The following is a 21,665-nucleotide window of genomic DNA, read 5'->3' as shown; positions in this document are numbered from 1 at the left end:
AACCCAGGGCTGGTGTGTTGGTTCTGTTTTAGTGTTAATAAAGTGGCTACTCTATTTGACTTAAATATAACTCTAAATATAATATAGTTATGTTTTTTAACATAGTCATTCCTTCTCTTCCCTAAGAAAAATGAAAACATTGATGAAGCTTCAAGAGAAAAAATGAGACAGGACAGCTTTAAGAAGAAAACAGGAAGTTGTAACCAGAATCCAGTTGAATTCTCAGCTGTGGCAGTGTGCCGAGACGCTGCAAATAAGGCAGATGTGTTTGTTGTGCATTTTTATGCTGTCTAGGCTTTCTTTTATAAAAGCAGGCATTCAGGATTTAATTTGTGGTGTTTTCTTTAGTTTGGCATTTTTAATTACTTAGTTAAGAAAGTATATAGAGTAGTGTTAATAAAGCAAGATGAAGAAATTGCAGTCAATAAAAGATGAGGACAATTTTAATCATCAGGGTGCTGTGGAGCTATTGGTCTTTAATTTTCTGCTCATCCTTACGATCCTTACAATTTGGTTGTTTAAAAATCACAGATTCCGCTTTTTGCATGAAACAGGAGGGGCCATGGTTTACGGTGAGTGTTTTCACTGAAAAAGCTAGCATTTAAACTTTTTGCACTGAATGCTTAATTGAACATTTCACCTCAGTGGTGAATGAAATCTCAAAAAAGACAAAAGCATTAATTTAAAAGTTGCAAGACTCTTGAACAGTAGAATAAAGAAAAAATGCAATTTATCCATTCTGTTTCTTTCTGTTGCTTTCTCTTTCTTCTCTCATATGAAACGTTAGAAGAAATCTTGTCAAGGAATCAAATGTTATGTGCATACTGCCAATAAAATTCTTTTGGCTGAACATATTAACTTTCCAAACAAATTACTTACTGAGAGCACTAGTCTGGTTTGAAGAGATACTTTTTAACAGTATGATCAAGAGTATTGGGTGACATTTGTCTATCATTATAACAGATGGTAGCAAATCAAGTCTTTCTTAAAAACAGGGTGGATTTTCCGGAGTTCAATTTCTGATGTAGTTTCGGAAACCTGAACATCTGTATTGTTCTTGCTAGCTTTAAAAAAAAAAAGGTAGTGAAAAATGAGACTCTCCAAATAATTTTTACTCCCTCTGCCTTTTTGTAGCTTACTATTTTTTTAAAAAAGTGTGGGTTTCCTGTGTTTCATATGGAAACCATGCATAAGGATCTTCTTCAAATACCACAGCTAAGAAACACATGCTAACTAATTATAAGGTGTAATGTGCCATAGTTCTTTTTAAAAATGTGTGCTTATGTTCATTTCTCTCGTAGTGAGAAAATGAAGTCTTCTGCAACCAGCAAGATCTCACTCACACAATTAATCAGCCTGCTATACCTATTGGGACACATAGCATCTGATTGCCTTCAGTGTGTAAATTATAACTGCATTTCTATACTATAAATTCAGAGCCCTATCAGGATCTGTTAAATGTGCTGGTTTTTTAAAAAAATTGTTTGTTGCATCACTGGTGAGATTTGCTTCTCAAAAACAGAGAAAGAAGAATCATTTATGCATTTTTAATTCTGACAAATCCATGAAAAAGACAATAAAATGCATGTATGTCTATGTGTATGTGAATAGATAAATGCAAGCCATAGCTGCAAACTTTGAACCTTCAACTATAGCTAATTACAGCTGTATGTGTATGTTGCATCATAGGCTTGGCTTCCAGAAGTTACAAACATGTTCTCCATTCATTTAAGCAATGTTTAGTAGATGCACGTAAATTATTCACTAAGGTAAAGTGGTCCCATTTAAGGATATGAAACACCACAGCCTGTTAAAGATTTGCAAAGCTGCTTTGAAATCTTTTAACTACGTATTGAAATAACCCAAATCTCATCTACTGCAGAGGTGAAATGTAGTGTTTTCTTGTGTGCAGAAATGGCTACAGCCACTTTATGGTTTCAACAAGCAGGCCTAGAAGAAAACTTTGATCTTTAAATAAGCAACTAAGCAAAAGTGAGCCCAACACCACAAATTTGAGAAGAAGCAGGACAGCAAATACAGGCTCCTATGCTGCTCTTTTGGCACTGTCTCTCATACTACATTTTGAAGAAATTCTGTAGAATAGGCCAAGCAAAGGATTTATTTATTTATTTATTTATTTATTTGATTTGCCAATTGTTTACAAGATAATAAGTATAAGTGTATACATAGTTGTGAATACATGAAATGGGTACATATAAGAAAAATAAAAGAATAAGAGAAACAATAGGACAGGGACGGTAGGCATGATGGTGCGCTTATGCACGCCCCCTACAGACCTCTTAGGAAAGGGGTGAGGTCAATAGTAGACAGTCTAAGGTTAAAGTTTTTGGGGTTTGGGGAAGAGACTACAGAGTCGGGTAGAGTATTCCAGACATTGACCACTCTATTGCTGAAGTCGTATTTCCTGCAATCAAGTTTGGTGCGGTTTACTTTGAGTTTGTATCTATTGTGTGCTCTTGTGTTGTTATGGTTGAAGCTGAAGTATTCATTGACAGGTAGGACATTGCAATGTATGATTTTATATACCATGCTTAAGTCAGACCGAAGACGGCGTAATTCAAGGTTTTCTAGTTTTAGAATTTCAAGTCTGGTGGCATAAGGTCATCTAAACGCAGCCAGACTCTCCCTTCAAACTCCTGCTGAGCATATCAGTAGTGAGGGCTGATTTCACAATGATGAAATGAGAAGCTCCACAACCCATAATTCCTTCTTCTCCAAGTCAGCATTTACCACATCTTATGTTTTCCAATCAGTTTGAATAATTGTACTATACTACAGTTTGAAAATTTTTCCTAATAATAATTGTACTATACTACAGTTTGAATTTTTTTTCCTTCTTCCTTCTGTATAACATGGTTCATTTTGGTGATATATAATATAGATTTTAACATTCATCATTCCTCTAAGCCAGAGGTATCAAACTCATGTCATCAAGGTGGCGTCATATGACGTATTGGAACTTTTTTCCACTTTTCTAAACTGGGTGTGGGCATGGCCAGTGCGTGACACATCCGCCCCGCGGGCCGGGAGTTTGACAGCCTTGTTCTAAGCCTTGAAAATTTGCTGCTTAGAGCTAATATAGGTAATCTTCAGTTAGCAACTGCCTTGGACAGTGATCATTCACAGTTATGAGAATAATAAAATAACTTTTCAAATAACACCCACAATTACCATCATTTATTGTGATATTGTGATGTAGCATCATTTATTGTGATATTGTGGAGTTTATTATTATGGTCAGTTAGGCAACTATATAAAGTGTTGTTGTATATAGAATTGTAAGCACAGTCATAGCCATACAATTTTTCACTTAGCAACTGCTTCGTTTAAAGACAAGATAGCTTGTCCCAATACTAAATGAGAACTACATATCTCTCTCTCTCTCTCTCTCTCTCTCTCTCTCTCTCTCTCTCTCTCTTTATATATATATTATTTCTATATGTGTGTGTGTGTGTGTGTGTGTGTTTTCTGAGGTTTTCGTGGGTATTTGTATGTGGATCTTTGGTTATTCGGGTTTTCTCCCGTGTAAAATTGGAAGTATCCTGGCAACGTTTCGATGAAATCTCATTCGTCATCTTCAGGCTTGTGTCTTTGGCTTTGTGCTCCGAGAAGCACAAAGCCGAAGACACAAGCCTGAAGATGACGAATGAGATTTCGTCAAAACGTCGCCAGGATACTTCCAATTTTACACGGGAGAAAACCAACATTTTATTTTGTGGCTATTCAAAGTTACAACCTCTGACCTCTGATGTGTGACCTCTAACTGTTTTTCACATGACCATTGCAGCATCCCCATGGTCATGTGATCAAAATTCAGATGCTTGGCAACTGATTCACATTTATGACTGTTGCAGTCACCTTTTGCAACCTTCTGATGAGCGAAATCAATGGGAAAGCCAGATTCACTTATCAACCTATGGCTAACTTAACAATGCAATGAGTCACTTAACAAATATTGCAAGAAATGTTATAAAATGAAGCAAAACTCACTTAGTACAGAAATTTTGGGCTCAGTTTGTGGTCATTACTCAAGGACTACCTATATTTTGACAAAATGCATTATACGCATTCAGGTATTTTTGTCAGTGAACTAATTAAGTATGACATATGAACCAGATTAAGTGACTTGATCCAGAAACCATGATTGCAGTGTACAAAACTTAGTAATGAGTAACAATCAAGAAGGCGACACTGGAACTTGAAGGGGAAGGTTAGGTCAGAGTTTGCAAGCATTCATGATATACCAAGGGCTGAAACTTTTGGGGACAGGGTCACATCTTAGTGCAGTATAATAATGAAACTGAAATGTAACCATGGTGTAAGACACTTAAGAATATATTCATTTTGAAGTGTTTTTTAGAATAGAATAGAATAGAATAGAATAGAATAGAATAGAATAGAATAGAATAGAATAGAATAGAATTCTTTACCAGCTGTGTGATTGAACACACAAGGAATTTGTCTTTGATGCATAAGTGCTCAGTGTACATAAAGAAAAAATAAAATACATTCATCAAGAATCATAAGATACACTTAGTGATAGTCATAGGTTACTAATAAGCAATCAAATCATACTAGGGAACAAATAAAACAATATAAATTGTAAAGATACAAGCAATACAGTTATAATTATAAGTTGAAAGAGATAGGTAATAAGAAGGATTAGAAGAAGAATAGTAATACAGTCTTATTAAATAAATTGACCTCGTGTCTAGTTGTTCTGGTGTGCAGTGCCCTATGGTATTGTGCAAATAAGTTCATTAAGAGTTGATATTAAATAATTGTTTGCCATTTACGTTAGTTATTTTACAGTTGTCCTGCTTGAATCATCTTTTAAGAAAGGGTTATTTTTTATGAAGTATATTCCTTTTATTTCTTGTACCTTGCTTTTAAAAAATAAATGTTTTAAGAAGAAATATAGAAAAACTATACTATTTAGGCCTGTGTCAAGCCCAAACATTTTCCTATTTCTTTCCAAATAACACAATATCGAATTACTGACTGTAGCATCCCCATTCCCGTCTCTCTAAAATATTCATGAATGTATTGTTTTTCTTCCACAATAATATAAGATACAGTAAGAAACCATTAACATTATTCTTATTTTCAATTTTATACAAGGAAGAACCATCATTTAGTATGGTTCCTTTACAAGTCACTTCTGGAATGGAGCCCTGGAATTTATAAATACAAAGTTTCAGTCTTGATCCCTGTGTTTCTGAAGAATTTACAAGATTAATAGGAAAATATAAAATGGCATTTTTAATCTAATCCTATAGTATTAGTGGGGGTAAAGTGGTAGTGCAGGAATGGCTGGTGTTCCGTAAAACCTCTAACTTCCTCTGACCTCTAAGAATCACAGAAATAGCTTATACCCTTTCAGATATTGCCAAATATCTGAATTCTGAGTATTCTCTGAGTATTCTCATAAATGGCTTTCTTATTGACAGAAATTGTACTTTGGTAAACTCTAGAAAATCATTTTGCCATCCCAGTTTTGCTGCTTCATGAATGATTTGGACTAAGAATAGAGGCTGGAAGCTGTCCTTAATATTTTTTAATGAGGAAAAACATCAACCGGTGAATAATTATTTTAAAAAATGGGAGTGAGTGTTATGTTAAAAATGCATAGTAATAGTCACTATTAAAAAAACAAAAAGGCCCAAAGGATTTATTTTTGGTTAGTCTTCCTTCTCTTCCTTAAACCTTCCTATCCAGACACCCATAATGTTTCTAGTAAGTGCATGACTCTGGCTACATATAGCAATGTCATTTTAAAAATGCATAGTAATAGTCACTATTAAAAATAACAATAAAAAGGCACACAAAACAGAAAATAATTTATTTTTTATGGTAAAGTCATTCCTTTTTAGACTACATAAAGCCTAATTAAGCCTATAATACTATAAAATCTCCAGTCAGAGGTGGTATTTGCCGGTTCTCCGAACTACTAAAAATTTCCGCTACTGGTTCTCCAGAACTGGTCAGAACCTGCTGAATAGCACCTCTGATAAGAATGAAGGTTCTTGAAAAAATTGTTCCAGTATTTAGTCAGAGGGCTACAGAAAGGTGAGTCAAGGCTGCTTGCAGTCCTAAATTTTCAACCTGGTTTTAGTAAACTTAAAGGATTTTGGCTTGCTTTGTCCCTGCTAAGCAATTGCATGAAGAAATTGGGCAGATATTTATTTTGTTTTGTATTATACTTGAATCAGGAATTCTGATTTAATTGATCCTGTTAATAATTAGTTTAGCCTAATACTGTAATCAAACAGATTTGCCTTAAAGCAATGATGTAACTCCACCTTATTCAGCAAATGAACAGAGAATAGAAAAAAGTTGTCCCTGAAAACATATAACATTATAGAAAGGAAGTGGATTTCTCCCTGTCTGATTTCCTATCCATTCTTCACTTATCTGGGATTACCCTAACAGAAGACATACCACTGTTTCCAGGAATTTTATAGAATCATTATTGACTCATTCTTGACAAACAGCATTTCTTCTTCGTAATAGCATTGTAATTCTAGTTTTCATACTACTTTCTAATTACATAATAAACCTTATCAGACAATAGTTCGGTCAATTTTTTAACATGGCAATTTGCTGCACATATCATTTTTAAAAGTCCTGAAATATATAGGATTTCCTCTTTTGCCTGTTATAATAGCAGTGATTTTCTTAGCAGCTGACACAGTTCAAAATAAATACTTCTACAATGTGGGTGCAAGAAATGGGCTGAATGTAAACTTAGGTGATCTATGGTGGCACAGTGTTTTAGGCCGATTCTGCCACTGCCAGGAATTCGATCTTGACCGGCTCAAGGTTGACTCAGCCTTCCATCCTTCCATGGTTGGTAAAATTTTGAGCCAAATTGTTGGGGGCAATATGCTGACTATGTAAACTGCTTAGAGAGTGCTGTAAAGCACCGTAAAGCAGTATATAAGTCTTAAGTGCTATTGCTACTGCTAAGATATTTTCATGAAGACCTATATAGTTTTATTACATATGACAATAATCTGAACTTTGAACCTGTTACTGTTACTGGTCTGTTAATGATCAACCAGAAGGAAAGCATGAAAAAGAAAATAACTTTTTCATTTAAAAATGAAGTACTTGTACTTGATCAGAGTCAGAATAGATAAGTACATTTGAATATTACTGCCAACTGGACTGTGGGCTGTCTCCTCCTTGCTATCAAAATATGAGTTTTGTTTGCAACCTGAGTCTCAATCCACAGGCATATAGAATTGTAGGCAATATAACTAAGATTAGTAGAACTTCTGTATTGATCCAAAGTTTTGCATTTTCTTTTTTTTTAAACAGTATCGATGGAATTCTATGTTGAATATTATATATTATACAATCAAAACTTTTAAGAACTATGAGTTTGTTGCTCATTTAATTCTGTAATTAAAGGGCAACAGGCAACCTGACGACCTAACCAAAAAAAAAAAAGCCTTCTCCAGCTTTGTGCTATCATCTATAGAGACTATAACTTCCAGAATTCTGTTTTTGGTCTTACATAATTACATACATAATTGGAAATTTTTGTTTGTAAGTAATACTTAATAAAATTTCAAAAGAAAAAGGCAGGAATGCAGTATTCAAGGGAAACTGCTTCATTATTCAGTATTTTTAAAACAATTTACATGTGTCACAAAATGCTTTTTTAAAAAAAGTTTATTGATATTGTGCTTTGATATGCCATGTTGCTGTGCAAATCACTTGAAAGAAGTGTTTCAAGCTATGTGGGACAAATTAACTGCTACGAAGGTACAGGTGCTTTGTAGAGTATTCCCTGAGAAGCTGCTCCCAGATGTGTCATGCATATGCATACACACCCATTTTGCTTTGGGGAAAACCTTTCATTTTCATGGACTGTCTCTTTGCCTCTCTAGGTCTCATCATGGGATTAATTTTACGGTATGCCACAGCTCCATCTGATTTTGAAATTGGAAATGTCTATGACTGTGATAAACTCAAGGCTGGCTTATCCACTCTGCTTGTCAACATCACAAATCAAGTGTATGAATATCAGTACAGAAGGGAAATTAGCCAGCTTAATGTCAATGCACACCAAGGGAACGCAATGCTGCAAAAGGTAAGATAATGTCTTCTCAGTGTAGGTGATCTTACATTATTGTTATTTCTGATTGATTACAATTCTCAAAAGAAGAGAATCAGAGTGATTTAAATGTGCAGCCTAAGAAGTTTATTTCCCATATTCATTGTCTATTTGCAATCAGAAAATAAGCACATCCATTTCACCCTTTCTGCTTTCACACTTCAAAGGCTGTGGTGAATATAAGAAGATTTTACATGGAAGTCATGTCATGCAAAAAATGAGAAACTAGCTATCAATCTCTGTAAGTTAAATTACTGTTTATCAGTCTTCATAGTTTAAGTTCCACCATTCACTCTGTTCAGGAATCTGGGATCCACTAAGACAAAAACAAACAAAAAACCCATGTTGGTTCCTAAACCACTCTGACACCTTCTCTTTCTTTTGAATTGATCAGTTATTTTCCCTGTTACTTCCTGAGTGACCTACTCCTCTAAACTCATTTTATAGAAGGTTAAAATGTTTGGGAAACAATATCTGAAATTTCATTGTCTCTTTCTAAATAATATTTTTTCTTTCTTTTTAATAAAGGAAATTTCAATAAGTAAATAAAATAGCAAACCAACTACCAGAAAGTGGATTACAATAATAATTTTCTAATTTTGAGATCTTGAACATTTGGCTTCTTAAAAGTGTGTCACTTTTCTTTCTTCTGGGCATTTCTTCAGCAAGCTGTGTTTGCAGCTATGAGCATGTTGCAATTTTTTAATAAAAGGCATGTCATTATTCTTCCTCATGTTAGAGAAGAAAGGTGAATGAAATGCTTCTCTTGGTTTGATTAAAGTACAGGTTAATGCACCATTTGAATTTGTCAGTATGAAAATCCTTAAATTATACAAGTTCTTGCTCCTAATTTCCTTCCTCTCATAAAGATGACAATGCAGCAAAATGTACTTTTGCTATTAATGGCCAGCTAGTTGATATTAGTTTAATAATCCAAAGTAAGCAGAATGCAGAACTTTTTTTAAAAAAATGCTGAGTTTTCACTTCCTGTTTATCATTCAAGCTATCTGCTGGACAAAAGAAAAAGGAAGTCATTTTCTAGTCCGGCTGTATTGTTACAGAACTAAATAATTCATCTAGGTTCATTAAAGGAAGGCATTTTATGGAAACAAAAAACTGCAAAACAGTTGGCTAATGACATGTTCTTGCTTTTAAGGTTATTAATCTAGCAGAACCAAACTGAAGATGCAGTTGAATTCAAATCCTTATAAAATGATATTTTATATAGTCATTTCTGTTTTAAATTGTAAAATGGTTATTAAAACAATGTGTAAAAAATACAAGCTGCAGGCATAAAAATGCTGAATAGAGGTATGAGTATATGGACTGCACTGGCAAAATGGTATCAAAATTATTCATGCATTCATTAAAGATTTCCCATTGTCCCCATTGTTAAAAGTAAAGCAGAATCAATCTATAGATTTAAATTTTCCCAGTGAAATTTTAATAATGTCTGGCAATTTATGCTCCTGGAAACAAGATGTCTTTTAAAAGAAGTATGGTTTAATAGTTTGCAATTAATTTAAATCCAATGGTTTTATTAGATCTATTTAAAGTATATTTGACATTACTAGAGAACATATTTTGATAAAATCCATAAAACTTCCTGTGCAATCTGACATCTTGTTTCCGTGCTCTAAAAATTAACTATATTAGACCTGATTATTACATCCCCCATATGTTTTTTTTGGTTTGGCTCTCTTATTAGATTAAAACTGCTAATTTTCTTTATCATGCAAGAGCAAAGCTGCTGAGAAGGTGGATTCAGGGGAACCTCCAAAAGATGATTCATTTTAAAGCCAGCTTCATGCCCTACAAAGCTGGAAGAAGTTGAAAGTAAAGCCAATTTATACCCAGATGAATTGCAGCATGTGTGACTGAAAACTAATACAATTGTCCTTTAGTTACACTGAAATTCAAGAACTTCTCAGCTGTGGAATTCTTGCATCATTCTCCCTCTGTCTCTAGGCTCCACAAGCTTCTCTCTCCTTCCAATAAAGTAGTTTTTCTCAGCCTTGTTATGTTTATGTGGACTTCAAATCCCAGAGTTCCTCAGGCAGCATTTTAAATTGCCCAAGGTTGAGAAATAGGGCCATAGAATATCTTATTTCAGGGCTCTTTGAAATACAACAAAGAGCATAGCACTTTTCCTTCCCCAACTACTGCTCAGTCCAGTTTTTGAGAAATCACTCAAGCAAATGCAAAAAGATGAGATTAAAAACATTAAAATTACAAGGGACAAGGAAGGAAAGATTTACAATATCTCAGCATTCTTTCTAAAATTAAGATTGCATATCTTTTGAGCTTCAAATCTTAGTCAACTAGATACTATTGATTAACCAAGTTACATTAATTTTATCACTTTTATTTGAAAATCTGTTTTGTTTTTTTAAATTCTTCATAGTTTTCTCCCAAATAAATTTTGTGTATTTCCATCTGGACATTATGCTGCTTACTTTAAAAATGAAGTATATGAACATTTCATGCAGAAAACTTCACAGTTGCTCTACAATCCCTTGTGTTCTTTAAAATTTCATAAGATTTTCTTACATTTTGTGTTTCTGGGATTGAGAAAACAAAAAAGGCCTTAAAACACTTCTCATTTTTTCAAGAGTTAGCATGAAGGGAAGATTATTTGCAGACTGCCTTAGAGTCACCCAATTAGACAGACTAAGATGTGCCAGGAGATTCAACCTGAGTGATAACAACTAGCCACAATTCTTTTTTTTACTAAAATGTCATCAGTAGGAGAAATCATCTTCCATCCCACATTCAAAACTGAAACTTTCTTCAAAAGTCCCCTTGTGCTGTCCAGACAGTTTAGAGTTAATGGGATTTGGGATAGTTAATTAGGAATTGAGAGCTGTCCCCTTAAGGGAATGCATCATGGCAAATGTAGTTAAGGTATCCTGGGAAATGTAGTACATGTCATGTGGCCACATCTGTAATCCTGATTGGTCACTGAATTAACCCTTGGTGAGTTGGGGGAGGTTTCTTCATTCTTGCCTGAACACAGCCTCATGGTAGCAGCTGTACCCCCTGCCTCTACAATATGGGATGAAAGAGATAACCATCTTTTTACTATTCTGCCTGTCCTGTCCTGTACAAATACTGTTCAAAGGCAGATAGATAAACTCCACAAACAATCCATACAAAGTCTCTTTTATTGGTTCATCTGGCATTCTTATCACAGTTATGACAAGGTTCTTCTTAATGTCCAATCCTTTGCATATCTGTCTTTATGGGTAAAAATATGGTTATCTCTTTCATCCCATATCGTAAGGTAGGGGGTAGAGCTGCTACCATGAGGCTGTGTTCAGGCAAGAGTGAAGAAACCTCCCCCAACCCACCAAGGGTCAATTCAGTGACCAATCAGTGTTACAGATGTGGCCACATGACATGTACTACATTTCCCAGGATACCTTAACTACATTTACCATGATGCATTCCCTTAAGGGGACAGCTCTCAATTCCCCAATTAACTATCCCAAATTCCATTAACTCTAAACTGTCTGGACAGCACACCCCTTGATTTTGTAAAGGCTTTACCAGAGGATGGATCTGGAGCACAGACTCCCTACACTCAAATCTCTATCTCCATTCAAGCTCTGAAGACTATTAATTTGAACCCAAATCATCTTTGCATCATTCTTTATCTACTTTCTTATGTATTCATATATATTTCTGAAAAAACTACTGAAAAGCAGGATATGATATCTTAAATTTACATGGTCATTTTACCATGTTTCTAAAATATATAGAAGACAGTGACCTGGCTTATACATTATACTATATTATACTTTATTTAATCCCAGGTAACTGTGTTCACACAATACACTAAACCACAATGCACTAAACCAAAACCAGACTACATTATAATTTCTACAATGTGTGAAGTAAAGTAAGGCAATACAAATTAAGAAAACAGTTTAGGTAACGTGAAATTTCCTTGCAATAGTTTGCTCTTTATTTAAGTATCTTGGACACTAGTAAATGAAAGGTCCTTAGAGGCAAAGTGATACCATTGTCATGGTACCAAGCATTTCCTGTGGGTCCAGGTGGAAATAGAAAGCATAACAAAGGATTTTATGTTGCTGCTAATGAGTAGAAACACTCTTACTGAAATTTCAACTAATCTTTCTGTTAAATAAAATTGATTTACAATAATAACAAATCTTCGAAAGACAGATTTTAATTTGTCCTAGATCATCATTAGGGAATGGCCAGCCAAAAGATCAGTTGCTATAAATTATAATTATTATTGAACATTGTAAGTGTTAGGTAATTGTTTGTATTTTCTCTGAGTTCGAAAATTGGATAGATTAAGACTAATGCGATGATTCGAACTAATCCTTTTACATATTACTTAGGAGATGTTTTTTTTTTTTTTAAATAAATTTTATTAAATTTACAATTAAAAACATATCGACATTACATACACAAAAGGGAAAAAAACAAAAAAAGAACACTCGGTCTTACAAACTGGAAAGAAAAGAGAAGAGGAGAAGTAAAAGAAAGAAAGAAACAAAGGAAGAGAAAGAGAAAAAGAAAAAAAAAGATGCGTTTAAAAACAGACAATATCCTTTTTGACAGTCTGCAAGATCCAATTCTCCTACCTTAGGAGATGTTTTAGTCTGGTTCTCAGAGAGATTGGACTGATACTTTCTGATACATGTGGACCAATCACTTGCTGCCTTTGGATTGCTAGAGAAAGGATAAAGGATCAGATTCACATGACAGTCAACACTTCTTTGAGAAAAGATAGGTTACAGCAGCTTTGGAAAATGCACTTGTCTATCTACTCCTCAAAAGGCCAGCCTTTGAGTCAGTGTTAATGAATAACCACTATTCACTTTCCAACTCTTCCTTCTTAGAAAAGGTTATTGAGAAATTTAGGCTTCTTAAAGGAAGTTTAAAAATTAGAAAGAACTCTGATAGAAATCTGGACCAATGGCTGTCTGATTCAGGGCTGACATTGGGTGGAAATTGCATTGATTGCTCTTATTGAAATCTAATGATAAGCGTTGAATGGGGAATGCATTCCTATCCTTTCGGGCCACTCAGACATTTGCAGCACTGTTAACTACAATATTCTTCTTGGCTACTAAAAAAAAAAAGTTGGGAGTTGAAGGTCTTATATTACTGTGGTTTTGTTGCTTCCAGTGACCACTTGCAGAAGGGATGTGTCAGACCAGTGGTGGGATTCACCTATTTCGGAAAACCATTTGTTAACTTTCTGAGAAGTTTGGAGAACCAGTTGTTGGAAGAAATCTCCTTCCAACAGCCTTTTGGTTTTTTTCCATTTTACAGGGCTAATCCGGTCAGGAAGGCAGGAAGGAAATATACTGGTATGCCTCTGTGTTATTTCTAGCCTAATCCGTATCTTTATTGCCCTGCTTACAGAAATTGCCTCTCCAATTAAACCTTGCTACATTGTAACTAACAACTAATGGTTCTTGGCAGCCCAGACTTTCTGCACCTGAGCTCCTGGAAGAGCTTGATCTTCATAAAGGGGAAGGGTTGTTTTAAGCTTTTTACACTGCTTTAGTGGTTTCTGGCACTGTCCTTTTGGGGTGTACTTCCAAGAGCCAGGATGCAAGCTTGGCACTCTTTCTGATTTTTTCACTGCCTTTCTGGGGGCATGTGGTCTTTCCTTAAATCTGGATGATTTCCTTAGGATATCTTGTGAGGTGAGACCATCTTTAAGTGGTGGAAATGGATCTAAGGATTGCTTCTCCTGGGTGGGAAAGGGTGTTTGTCAGTTGACTGAGCACAGGAGTCTTTTGTCTTTGGGGATTCTTCAGTCATCCAGGTCATGGTTTTCCCAAAGCAATGGTGTCATTCTACCGGTTCGGCCCAGTTCTGGCATACCGGTAGCACCGAAGATCAGTGAAAACTGAACCAGTTCTCTCTGATGAACTGCTGTTGGGGCTACCTGCCTGCCCAGGCTCCCATACTGACCTTTATTCCATGCAATTGAAGCACAGCTGCTTTGCGTGGCAGATTGCCGCATGGCAGCTGTTGAAGCTACAGGGAAAGTGCAGGATTGCAGGAGGTGAGTAGGAAAGCCTCTGCATATGCGCAAAGTATGTGTTTGGCATGCACATGTGTGTGCAAAGTGTATGTGTGTGTGCAAAGCATGCCCACCAAGCCACGTCCACTTTGGGACATCACTGTCCCAAAGGTGCTTTTTTCAAGAGGCAACTGGACTTTCTTGGTTTCTAGAAAGTCAAGCTTCCTCTTGAAAAAGCATCTTTGGGACAGGAGTCTCTTGCATTGCTTTGAAGTGGCCAAGGTACATGATGTTCACTGATAGTAAGATTATGAATAAGGAAAAACAGACTCTGATTCATTTCAAGCAAGACAGACTGGCTGGAAATTTCAGCAGGTATAAAATGCAGCAGGCTCTGTACTTTCCGGCCTGTCTTTTTAAACTTGGAGATCTGTGGATAAATTATAGGGAGTCCATGAACATGGATAGCAGAAAAGTTACAGATTTATTTTCAGTACTTTGTTTAGGTATTTACACACATTGTTCTGAAAAGTAATTCATGATTTTTAACAGATTCTCAAAAGGGTTCATGTCACAAAAATTAAATAACACATTTTGTAAAGACTTCTCTCCTCTAGGGCAGTTTGGTCCCCAAAGCAAGATTGATTCCGACTTCCACCTTTCTGGAAGCTCATAAAAAAAAAACACGTCGTGAGCATTTCAGAAAGTTTGATTCAGTATGAAATTATTGGTTCATTTTTTAAAAATTATCATGTACATTATTACATTGTGGTATTATTTTTATTGTTAATTTGAATTTTATAGATTCGCCAGAATATATCTTGCCCTGTGACAATAAATAAATCTCAAATAAGTTAGGAGGCTAAGGTTTTCTTTCCACCAGTTTGATGTTACCATGACCTTCCATGCTCCTCAATCTGAACCCCATCCCCCAGTTGGAAATTTTCCCTTCAAACGTCTTCCTTTCGGATTTAGTTGCTATTGCTTTGAAGTAAATTTCAAAAGATTTTTTTCTTTCAACACATTGAATAAGAACCAATGGAATAAAAATGAGATGGTCCTAATATTCCAAACAATGGAGCAGTTATTTAAGCTGCAAGTCCTGAGATACAGACGTCTGCTCCCCAAAACCATGAGCCACCCAAGCAGCTTGCTGCACAATGTGCAGGAAAAGAAACTGCCCTATCACCCACACTGAAATAAGATTCAGCTGTTACTCTAGCTGGGTTCTGTATCTGAAAAGATGAAGTAGCAACATCACACCTTTTATTCCCCAAACCCCAAAACCTTTAACATTAGACTGTCTACTATTGACCTCACCCCTTTCCTAAGAGGTCTGTAGGGGTGTGCATAAACGCACCAACGTGCCTACCATCCCTGTCCTATTGTTTCTTTTATTTTTCTTATATGTATCCATGTACTCATAACTATGTTTTTACTTACACCTATTATCTTGTAAGCAATTGACAAACCAAATAAAATAAATAAAATATCAGGCTGGTTCCAATTAATGGCAACCTGGAATATGTGTTCCTGAAGGAATTGCTGGGTAGAAATGGTTGGTACCCTAATAGAGAAGGTACACTACCTCTTTTCTCCAACCCTTGTTTTTACGTTGTTCTGATTTTTGAAATGATAATCCATTTTATATTTATTACTGCTATTATGTGTTATTTTATCTTGATTTAAGCTGCTCAGCATTGCCAGAACCACAAGACAGACCACAAATAAATTTGATAAACAAACAAACTTCCTGAAATGTCATGTAACAATTGCATTCAAATTTGTTTTAATCACCTTCAAGTCAAGCTTTGCAGAAAATGAAATGTGGCAGTATTCTTCTTTTTACTTTTTAAATTCATTTGAATGATTTTCTATTTTCAAATTTGCACTTCAGATTGGATCCTGAAACATTACCCAGAGACATGTATAATTTGCCTTCATTTACGATTTGCTATTTTATTATTTCATGTCTTATACATTTTTCCTTATACATTTTTCATCTGTACTAAAAATGTATAAGGAAAATCTTATACATTATTTATACATTTTTAGTACAGGTGAGAGACCAGAAAAAAATGTTTTCCTAAATATTGATGAGTGTTATTGATGTAAAATGTTAATGTAAAATGTGATACTTTTTAAAGATCTAATACTTAGTGAATATTTTATGTTTCTTTTATCTTTTTCTTGTTCTTTCTGGTAGATGACCTTTGATCCTTCCATCTTCTTCAATGTTCTATTACCCCCCATTATTTTTCATGCAGGATACAGTTTAAAAAAGGTAAGTGGTTTCTTCTAATAGTAGTAGACAGTCTGTTACTTATGACTAGGGCCAAAATGTTTAATTTGACCAGAGAGATCAAAGAAAGAAAAATAAAAATGTTTCCAACTGCGAATTACCATTTTGATTCTTTTTATAATACAGTTAAATCCTATAGACTTTCCCTACCGATGCTTAAATTAAGCCTGCAATATAAAAAGTGGCAAATCTGTAGACCTAATCATAAAAAATAACAATTTGGCTCTGTGTACGAGCTCAATCCTGGCTGCATCCATTCACTGGATACTTTTACAATTACAATATTGCAATACAGTATACAAAACACTTCAAGTCATTCTCTGTCTTGGGAAAATCATTCAGAATTTCTAAACTCAATTAAAAAGCAGTCTAGCAGTTAAGCATGAGGCTAGAAAGCAGGAGTGATTTTAAATTCTGCTTCAGCCATGAAAGTCAGCTAGAGGACCAGTGGTGGGATTCAATTTTTTTTACTACTGGTTCTGTGGGCATGGCTTAGTGGGCGTGGCAGGGGAAGGATACTGTAAAATCTCCAGTCAGAGGTGGTATTTGCCAGTTCTCTGAACTACTCAAAATTTCCACTACCGGTTCTCCAGAACTGGTCAGAACCTGCTGAATACCACCTCTGTAGAGGACCTTTCTCAGCCCAACTCACCTCAAAGAGTTGTTGTTGTGGGAAAAATGCAGGTCAGTTATGTTTGCTGCCTTGGGTGATTTGTAAAAATAATAGCGATGGGATATAAAATAAATAACATAATAAAATATATAGCATTCAAAATATTATCTTTTTCTTTTTTGTTTCCTAGAGACACTTTTTTCGCAATTTAGGATCCATTTTAACATATGCTTTTTTGGGAACAGCTGTCTCTTGTATCGTAATAGGGTAAGTAAAATCCATTTTCCATTTTGTGCTGTAATGTCAAACTGGAGAAAATCTCTTTGAGGAATTGTATATTTCAGTTATACTATTTAAAAAATTGCAAGTAGTCCTCCTTTAGGTACTACAATTGGGGCCAACAATTCTATTCCTAAATGCTGTGGTCACTAAGCAGGAAATCATATGATCACAAGGGAGTTACATCACTTCTATTCAGTCATTAAATGAAACACTGCATTAAGCAAGACATATGACCATGATTCGCAGTTTTACTTGTGCATTCTCAATTAACTTTGCTTGTTGGAAGCCAGTTGTAAAATACACAAGTAGCCATCATGTGATTGTGGGACACCACAACAGAAGTAAATGTGAAGATTTATGTTTGTAAATCAACCTGAGTCATCTCTAGACAAGATGGGAGGCATACAAATCTAATAAATAAATAAAATATATATCATTCATTTCATTACATAAATTGCAGTAAAGCTGAGTTTTTACACCATTGTAACTTTAAGTCATTAAATGAAACTGTTAGTAAGCAAGAACTACCTACATGTATTCTCCCTTCAGTGGATTTTTACTAAAATCCTCTGGTTTACTTGAATAATTTTATGTATACATGTTTCATCGAGGCATATGCATTTATAGGCATTGTAGTTTGAATATTGGGTAAAACGATTATTTTTATATACAAGCAATACTCTCTAGCTAGATTATATTTCAGAATTTGAAACCAGTTAGAATGCCTTTTCTCATTTTTTAAAAAAAAGTTCAAAAATTTGTTTTTTTAAATTCAGGTCAGTCCTTATTCAATCCAATCCTCCCTTCTTTAATTTCTTCCTTTGTAGTTAACTGTAATTTCCTCCAACTGTTGTTAACTGATACCTCAATATTCTATGGAGATTGTACTAAGAGATCCAGGTTAATCTATGGCAACAACAAAAAATGAGTGTCTGGTAGCACCTTTTCCAGTGAACATGTTTTATTAAAAGGCATTTTGAAACTTAGAGCTCAGTTCATCAAATACATAGAATAACCAGGTGGATGTAGGAATTAAAGTGGAGTGAGAAAAGGGAGAAGAAGATAGTTGGTTATATGGACAGATTATGTGTAAGACAGATTCTAAGTACCTTACCATTAAAATTGCAATATATTAACAACACACTGTATTTATTGAGACCATCTGAGAGGTCTCCAGGCAAACACATAAAGTATGAGGCAATCTCAAAAGATCTCAACAAAGACAAAACAATCTACCTGGCTTTTTAACAATACAATAGATAGATAACTTTTAAACATAACTTTTTATCTCATTAATGCCATTTGCTACCAGCATATAATGTAACTAAAATGAGAAAAACTGTTCTCATACATTAAATACAGACCACAAATATATGCCACAGGAGACAGTAATAATCAGTTTCTTTTTTATTTATCCATTTCATTTTAATTAAATTGGAGCTACTGTCAAAATATGGAGGGAATCTTTTGGTCTCAAAATATTTCTTTTCATTCAGATTGTATGCATTGTTCCCATTGGGTTCCAGCATAAGCAAGATAATATCTAAGATTTTAGTGGGGCCACAATGAATAGGAGAATTATATCTGTTTTTCAACGATTTCTAGGATAGTTGGTCTTTTGAAACAAAAATTAGTAATGGTGGTTGTTGCTGCTGCAGCTTTAGCTTTCAACGGTGAGGCTTTTTTAGAATTTCTGAACAGCTCTAAAGATATGGCTCTGTTATGAGAAGGAAGGAATATAATGTTTTTTGCCACCTTGGATTACTTATAAAGTAATAAAGGCAGAACATTTCTTGATGCATCTCAAACTACAGAATGATAGGATATCATACTACTAATTACTATATTGACAATAGTGTCACTGAAAATTGTTAGAGGCTTTAAAAGGAGATTCAATGAACACATGTATTTTTAATTATTTCATAACTTAAATTATATGAAATCAACTGATTATAACTCTTTATTTTATATAGTCTCAGAGGTGGTATTCATCAGGTTCTGACCAATTCTGGAGAACCGGTAATAGAAATTTTGAGTAGTTCGGAGAACTGGCAAATACCACCTCTGACTGGCTCCTCCCACATCTATTCTCTGCCTCCTGAGTCCCAGCTGATCGGCTGGGTCATCTTTTGTTGCCCTGCACAGGAGAACGGAGCTGGAAAGCAGGTTAGTAGGGTGGGGAGGGAATGGGATTTTGCAGTAACCTTTCCCAGAAATGGGGAGGAAATGGAGATTTTGCAGTATGCTTCCCCTGCCATGCCCACCAAGCCACGCCCACCAAGCCACACCCACCAAGCCACACCACACCCACCAAGCCACACCACACCCACCAAGCCACACCCACAGAACTGGTAGTATTTTTTTTTAATCCCAACATAGTATAGTCTACACAGTATTAGCAAAGAATGAGAGGATATACCCAGGGAAAATACTGTGTGATATGTTTGTATTAGGTGGGAAAGCACAGAACACTTACAGAAGCTTTGAAGAATAGCTATCTGGAGTATTAGAATTAGAATTAGAAGAACTTTATTGTCATTGTACAAGTACAACAAAACTGTGGATGCACCCCAGCAACTGTTCGCAATACAATAAAACCAAATCACTTAAAAAGGAAGATAAGAAAAATAGAGTACTGACGTCTCCATTTGCAATTTGAGAGTACAATATCTACGAATATACACAAAATATACATCCAACACTGACTGTAACGCTTCGCCGAGTATAATACACAAGAGATGGATTGTACTGTAATATGTTATTATACATCTGAATGGAGTATTGAGATTTCACATCTTTTCACATCTTAATAAGGTAGTGACTTCGTGTTTATTGCAGATCGGATGGCCCAGGGAAAGAAACTATTTGTTAGTCTAGTGGTGTGGGATTTTATTGACCTAAAATGCCGTCCAGACGGCAGCAGGTCAAAAAGATAATTGCCAGGGTGTGAGGGGGTAATATTACATAATTACAAAAGTAATTATTACATAATTACAATACATTGTAATTTTTCCATAATTACAATTACAAATATTACATAATTACAAAAGTAATTACATATTACTATAAGTAAAATAAGAGATGGTGTATTTTGGCACTGTAGCAGTGGAAGGAATTCTCAGCTTTTCTAAGAAGAAAAATGAAGAACTTGTTTTCATAGCTAATAGCAGCCATATGTTTATCACTCACAGTACCTTTTATATGTGATGTTATGTGATAGGATGACATCTGTTTGAAAAGAATTACTATAACAGCAAAGGGAAACTTCTCTATTTTGCACAAGTACTGTAAAATAATATAAGGAAGAAAGTATTCCCTTCATTCACTGATATTTTGTCCCAAAAAGTAAAACTAAAAAAATCAATATAATCTTACATATGAACTTATCTATTTTTTTCCAGCTGCTTCCAGCCCTTTCATATGTCAGTAAATACTGAGAAAATGTATAGTTGTTCATTTAACAACAAATGGCTGCAGTTTTCAGCTGCTTAATTGTATCTGAAATCCTTAAAAAATTTCTAATTCTTGGAACTGTCCCTTTAGTTTTCATTTTTGTATCTGCTAGTTACCTCTGATTGGCCAAATCCTTGTGATTCTCAGCTCCAGGTTTCAATTGGCTAGTGTCTGGGAATCTTGAAAAATTGCATAATTTGGGCAAAATAGCAAGTGAGATAGATTAAAAAGAAAAAAACAAAATACGAAGATGGAAAAAGTGTTATTCTCTTCTCCCAAGCCTTGATCCCAATTAATGGGCTCAGTATTTCTATTTTGAAAACTTTTTTTTATAAAAAAAACTAAGAATATACATTATGTGTTTCACAGAACAGTAACTTTGGCCCTAAGTAAGTCTGAACTAAAATGTATTTATTGAAATTCTAAATGAGCATTTGTAGCTGATAATCAGACATGGCTCTATAGAAAAGTATACATGTAGTTCAGGGTTGAATTATGCAGTCCTTGGTGCTGTTTGAGTTTGATTGTTTGCTTGCACAGTTTCATCACCTGACTAGGTATCATAATAATAAAGTATAGTATTGCTCCCTGTCTATATACAGTAACTTATCCTGCCAGTGTTGGTGGGGGTTTGGTTTTCTCATTGGTAGTTCCTTGATTAGGTTATTGTTGCCTGCTTGATTGTTTGACTGGTGATGTCTGCTTATCTGGACATTGGCTGTTGGAGAGGATATGTTCTGGTCATTGTGTTTCCTTCTTAGCTTTTTCTATTGTCTCTTTGAATGCTGTGTAAATATGGGTTGTTTCTGTGTTTATTGATAACTGATTTATCTGAATGCCAAGTTTCCAAGAATTC

The 21,665-nt window shown here is 35.0% G+C and overlaps 1 protein-coding gene across 1 annotated transcript in view; it reads left to right on the top strand.

The window, feature by feature from the left end:
• Positions 1 to 230: 230 nt before the first annotated feature.
• SLC9A9 (solute carrier family 9 member A9) overlaps positions 231 to 21,665 on the top strand; it is a 242,481-nt gene continuing 221,046 nt past the window's right edge. The window contains exons 1-4 of the mRNA XM_026664681.2: positions 231 to 572; positions 7,920 to 8,122; positions 16,366 to 16,443; positions 17,265 to 17,341. Of these exons, the coding sequence (XP_026520466.1) occupies positions 407 to 572; positions 7,920 to 8,122; positions 16,366 to 16,443; positions 17,265 to 17,341 (524 nt within the window). The 5' untranslated portion in view covers positions 231 to 406. The remainder of the gene's footprint in view (positions 573 to 7,919; positions 8,123 to 16,365; positions 16,444 to 17,264; positions 17,342 to 21,665) is intronic.

Source organism: Notechis scutatus, chromosome 4, assembly GCF_049901735.1.
Source record: "Notechis scutatus isolate UNSWTSFEM ecotype Mainland chromosome 4, rNotScu1.2, whole genome shotgun sequence".
Taxonomy (NCBI): Eukaryota; Metazoa; Chordata; class Lepidosauria; order Squamata; family Elapidae; genus Notechis; species Notechis scutatus.
This window is presented reverse-complemented; position numbering and strand designations above follow the sequence as displayed.